Source organism: Achroia grisella, unplaced genomic scaffold (genome assembly GCF_030625045.1).
Source record: "Achroia grisella isolate CSIRO2021 unplaced genomic scaffold, CSIRO_AGI_Agris_v1 utg1096, whole genome shotgun sequence".
Classification (NCBI taxonomy): domain Eukaryota; kingdom Metazoa; phylum Arthropoda; class Insecta; order Lepidoptera; family Pyralidae; genus Achroia; species Achroia grisella.
In genome coordinates, this window is record NW_026712575.1 from 1,526,044 (window position 1) to 1,532,329 (window position 6,286).

The following is a 6,286-nucleotide window of genomic DNA, read 5'->3' on the forward strand; positions in this document are numbered from 1 at the left end:
TAGCGTACCGTAGCCTACCGTAGTCTGGACGCCCGGTTCCATTTTGGGAAAGTTTCTTCCGGCGTGATTCAATAAAAGCAGATTCTAAATTCGAATATATTTTTATATTGCTCTCACATGTAAGAACAAATGTTGTTACTAAGTGCTTCTTTCAAAATGTATCATATTTTTACTAAATGAAGTATTAGTATTTGGTACATGAATTAAAAATATATTATTCTTTTACTATGTATAAATAGTGTAGTGATACTGATAGTACTTACCGAAACCCTTAATAATACTGTCTTAACTGAGTTCCATCTGTCCTTTCTGCGATCTATTATTAAATGAAAGCCCATATCTGCTTCTAATATCCTGAAAAAGAGGGAGAAGAACATATGTAGACAAAACAGAAAGGTGTAAGTACACTTTTAAAATTAATTAATTCATATTTATTATTATTTCGTTATAAATTCCTATTATAGATTTCCACTTTGTTTCTAGATATCAGAATACATACAAAACTGCGATGCAACAGAAAGTATCGCAGTTTTGTATGTATCCTATATGGATTTTATCTTGATGTACACTGTATGATTATTACTGTACAAAAATTCCTGATTAACAACATTATTGTATGCATACTTTTTATTTATTGTGGCACATTAATATACGTATATTTTAATGTAACGTAACAATTGTTAATAGCAAAGACCAAACCGTACCAAAAATTTAAACTGAATACGTTACTGAATAAACTTGTTAGATTTTAAATAGGCATATCTAATAACTTTGTTTCGTACTTAGTATTCATATAATGTAAACAAGAAAGAATCTAATTATGTAAATAGCTTTAGCGAAGCCCGGGATACCTTTTAGGCCAATATGAACGAATCGATTGCCTTGTTTGTACAGGGAATTTGTCGGTAGGTATTAAATCAATACTATCAAGTACCGTTTCTTCGTTTGATTGTGAATACTTGCAAATAAAAATATATACGTATCACATCTATCCGTACACCAGATTCTTCTTGGTATCTCTCTGATAAAAATATCGCGATTGACATTACGTCAATATGATCAAAGAATCGAAGGTTTATTTGAGTAATTAATTGAATTCCTAACCCTACTTTTAAATCCTTAAGTACAACTTTTTCCCAGGTTTGTAATATTCTAGACGGTAATAGTTCGAATGTAGAGGATATCGACCTCGATAGAAGGAAAAATACAAGTGGACATTAGATTTTTATGTATTTAATTTTATTTAGATTACGTATAAGCTGGTCTTTACTTAAATAATATAATTTCTCTCATATAAAAAACAACTATTTAGAGGAACTCTAAAATATGTTTAAATATTGCGTTATTCCCTGTACTCTTAAAATCAAGTCTGTATGTCTGTAAAATTTAAATAAGAAATAGAGACTGTTACCACACGCATGGTAATTAGAACATTGTGGTGACTATGACAGATCATAAATCTTAATTCAATTTAGTAAACCATTTTATTTTAAAAAAGTTATATCTGTCAGATTGTCATGATCACAAAGTGATCTACGATGCATGCTATTGTTCTCGTTTTATTACACACAAGCTATGAGTTATTAGTATGTTCGTTCACGTTTATAACATCACTACGTTTAGCAATTATTGCATCAGTAACTAAATCATGATGGCATCCATTCCACCAAAAGCTTGGAAATAAAGAATTGTAGACTTTATATATCTTATATCTTACATCTGCTAATTCTTAAATGACGGCTTCGGTAGTCTAGCGGCCGCAGCAACCTAGTTCTATATTCGATAGTCGCAAGTTCGTTTCTCATACGATTTTTATTCAGTGAGTATGACTGTTTGTATAATAGGTCTGAGTGTTTTCTATGTATGTATTTAAAAAACAAAATATATTTATTATTAGTTTTTTAGTATCTGTACCACAAAATGTGTTTAGTTTCGGTTTAAATAGAGCTGTATGATTTTTACTAGATTATAATTGATGTAATAATTCTGTTCTTTTTTGCCTTTCACACTTTAGGCTGTTAAAAGTAACAAACTAGCGTAAAATAGTTGACTATTCTGCTGAAAGAATATTTAAATCGTCAATAATATTTTGAGTGTATCTGTGAACGAAAGTTGAGTGAACTGTATGTGTAAAATGAGTGAAACAATGGATAAAAAGGCAAATTGTTATTATATAGATATGGACAATAAGAACAGTGAAAAATATATAATGACAATAGTATAATTTGTAAAAAAGAGATTCAAAATTAATACAAAAATAATACATATAAAAGTGCAAAAAATTTGCAACATTATCCATTAAAAAGTAATATACAACGAATGAAATCATTTTTATTATATTACTGTATTTTTAATATAAATAAAGAAATCTATTCTGTTTGCAGCATTAGTTTAGAGCAAATAAACAATTTGTGCAAACTATTTCAAACAAATATAAGTATGTATAAACAAGCGAAAGTGGGTCGATGATTGGACTATTTCGATGATAAGACATGGCTTAATGAAGCTTAGGATTAGTATCCTATTCTTCAAAGCACTCCCTCCTTTGAAGAATAGGATACTAGTTGTGTCCGCGGTTTGACCCGCATTAAATTTATAGCCTATGTGCTATTCTGATGTATAAGCTATATTACTGTACAGTTTTATATAAATCCGTTTAGTAGTTTATACTCGTGAAAGAGTAACATCTATCTATCTATCCACATTACTAAACTTTCGCATTTATAATATTAGTAGGATACTAAATAAGCTTTAAAAATACGTACGATGGTACAGACGTGAGGTAGAGTAACAGCCGTCTATATTCCGAAGCAGTGAGCAGATGGAAGTTGTTGTTGTCGGGGAAGGTGATGAGTGGTCTGTGGTCCTTGGCGAGGCCACCAGTCGCGAGGGCGTACTGCGGCAGCAACAGTTCCCCTACATTCCGACCCTCGTCGTTTTCGCTGCCACACCCGTCGCATTCTGCCTCTGAAAACAAGTGTAAAACATAAGCTGTACAAATTTTAGCTTATATGTATTTGCTACATGACATACAGCACTGTGCATAAAGCCATCCGGCTTTTACACATGCTTTTAGCACACAGTAATACGTTTTACTTGTGAATATCTTTGATATTGCTTTTGAATAAATAAATAAATCGAAAAGACCACGCTATACTATGTCGTGCTATGCTACATATAATATGTAAACTTTAAAATGAAAGTTTTTAACTTTTATTGCTATTTACTAATAAGTATTTTACTTATGAGTACTTCTCGACTTACTTAGTATTTTTCTCGACTTACTACGGATATACGAGTATATCCGCAGTAAGTCGAGAAAAATACTTTCAGCTAATACATTAGCTCTTTCGCTATATATAGTATTCAGGCAGAAATGTGGGTCCCTATGTCAGTTTTCGGGTATACCACGACGTAGACAACTCACAATGCTTTTGACTATCCCATAAATTTATTTTGTATCTCTTATATTCTATACCCCATGTATATATGTATTATTTATTATTATATATGTACAAATTAAAAAAGGAGTGTCTGGAAAACACTAAGTATAGTACCTGTACAAATCTATCTAACGAATTAAGAAGAACTTTATGAGAACAGATAAGAAAACGTTTGAAGCAAAAGATGAGAGATCTTTGATACTTGGGCTTTTGCCTACTCTATAACGAGAACTGGTGTGAAGACATATATAATATCCAAGGACTGTTAGATAATATGTGATTCTAATGCGTATAAAAAATTCAAAGTACTGTATAATTAATTAAAATCCAAGTAAATCCCGTAAGTACGAAGCAATGGAACATAGACTTTAAATAATAAATTAAGCCATTAGCTAATGAAACGGTCTGTATATACCACGAGGACGGGTGCAGTGCACTTCAATACAAAGAATCAGTTAGCTCGATTACGGTCTTAATCTAGAATAACGGCAGGATGCCGATAAATTCGCCCACAAGTCTCAGTTCACTGTCCTTAAATAGGTCGTACAGATTATTCAGCAATAAATTTAAATACCTACTCTAAATTTGTAGACAAACAGCGAGTCGTGGCATAGTAGTTTATTACCACGACTTTCATCAAAAAAGGTCTATAATTGAAATGTGCCTGATATCAAAAAACTTATATTTCCTATGAACTATTCGGTAGTGGAAACACACAAGATAAATAAAAAATTAATGCAAGAGACGACGGTAGATTCGCCCCCTAGCGTGTGAAATTATAAAATACCTAGCCAAATGTGGGCATGACACATTTTGTGATCACCACGACCGTTATCCTTTTATAACATGCTGAATAACTACTGAAATAGGCCACACTAATGTTTACGACATAATTATAACGTAATTACACATTAATTAAAAAAACGAAACTCTTAATTATGGTTGTACAAATTAATCAGACTCTGCACAATCCTGGCATTTCACGTAGTCACGTATCTACGAGTAATATGCAGAGGTAGTTCGCGTGCTACATCATCATTTATTTACTCACTTACATTACAGGGAATGGAGTGGAAAAGATTACCTGTACATTGAACTAATTAATGGTACCTAATTTGTATTTTAAAAATCTTACTTAATACTACGTAACATTATCTGTGCTTAATACTAATATAAAGAGTTACTACTGATCCAATTTTGAAAAATCTTTTATTGTTGAATAGCTTATGTATCCAGCAGCTATATAGTCATATAGTTGATATAGACTACATAGTTTAATATAAAATTACAACACATTCAAAATTTATGTATTAGTCAGAAGTATTACTCTTTTACCCTTTCTCTACCCATGTATGACTGATATCAGCAGACAAGCAAAACCTAAGATTTAATCTTGACTACTGTAGTAGTAGTTAAGAATAAATGTGTTTTTTTTTTAATTTTAGTACTATTTTGGGTATTAGTAAAATAATACGGGAACAAACTCTTTGGAGTAATATGTTCGCTGCGTGTAATACAATATAATTTGTTCTAATATACTTTATCTTATAGGTAACAACAATGTCAATATACAAACATATAAGTATAAAGGACCGACTCAAGGTCAATAACATGCCCGAGCTCAGATTAGATGTATCTAATCAAGATAAGGTGTAATATTTGTTTTTGTTTCAGTAGACAATCTTTAGTCGATGATTCTTTTATTAGATTCCAGTCTCTTTCGATTTTGGGTAATCGGTAAAAGCCATTTGTCTACTTTCTTCACTTCGCTGACACAGCATTATTGGAGGATATTATTAATATTGTATTTAGACTAAGGTGATAATTTAGACAATAAAGTAATGTTACCTTTCTTCTTCAAATGCAGAAAGATCTGTCTTAGAAAACGACTAAGGTCTCTATTTATCTGCCTTAGTTGTTTTCTAGTATCTCCTGCAAAAAAGGCTTGACAATTATTTTAGTATTAACATGCGCCTGGCTTGATATAGAATTTTACTGCGAGATATGTTACGCTTGACTGATGCATTTATGCTTTGATTCCCTAGTCGCCTCTTATGACATTCTACTAATAAAAGGCAGCGGTAACACATTCTATTCTTGTACTCTGTGACCACACAGAGAAAACATTAGCACTGAAATACTTTACTCTGGTAATTTATTGCTGCTTAATACTGTATTTCTTATAACATAATACACGTTTCGCAAAAATAAAGCTATAACTAAAGCAGCGGATGTTATTCACAATATCGTGAGCATAAATCTGAGTAGCCATCATTTATTCGTAGTATAAAATCTCGAATGGGATAGATACAGACTGTATCCGCATAGTTCGCAAATTGCAGTTTTTTGCGTTAGCAAACAACAAACATGTTGTCTATGAAGAATGTGAGCTCGGTAGATATGATAGTGCTATATTGCATGTATAAAAATGAAGTATCGTTTTGAGTACACAAATATACATATTAGCGCCGGGTAGGTGTTATAAAATTACTACAACAATAATGCCTTTATTAAATAAAACGAATCTCAAATCTATGTTCTGAAAGTATGTTCTCTATATGTAAAATCTTGCTACCCTACAAAGATCCGAGATTTACTATAAATACTTTTTTATGTAATTGCAATGACAAACAAGCTGACGGCCAACCTGATAGTAACATAGTAACTGTTTCCAATATACTTGAACAGCACTAGGGGCATACCGTTATAATAAAACGCCCGCAATATTAATAATATAATAATAAAGACATTTATTCAGCATTACAGTATTCTTATATACATATGCGTTAACATTCCGGATGACTAAGATGTCACGACCCTTTTCTGTAAATTCACTGCCTTAT

General features: G+C 31.7%; 1 protein-coding gene across 1 annotated transcript in view; it reads right to left on the reverse strand.

The window, feature by feature from the left end:
• LOC131849132 (guanine nucleotide exchange factor DBS-like) overlaps positions 1–5,375 on the reverse strand; it is a gene marked incomplete at its 5' end in the record, with an annotated part of 90,322 nt that extends 84,947 nt beyond the window's left edge. The window contains 3 exons of the mRNA XM_059199129.1: positions 264–354; positions 2,766–2,991; positions 5,292–5,375. Of these exons, the coding sequence (XP_059055112.1) occupies positions 264–354; positions 2,766–2,991; positions 5,292–5,375 (401 nt within the window). The remainder of the gene's footprint in view (positions 1–263; positions 355–2,765; positions 2,992–5,291) is intronic.
• Positions 5,376–6,286: the final 911 nt, after the last annotated feature.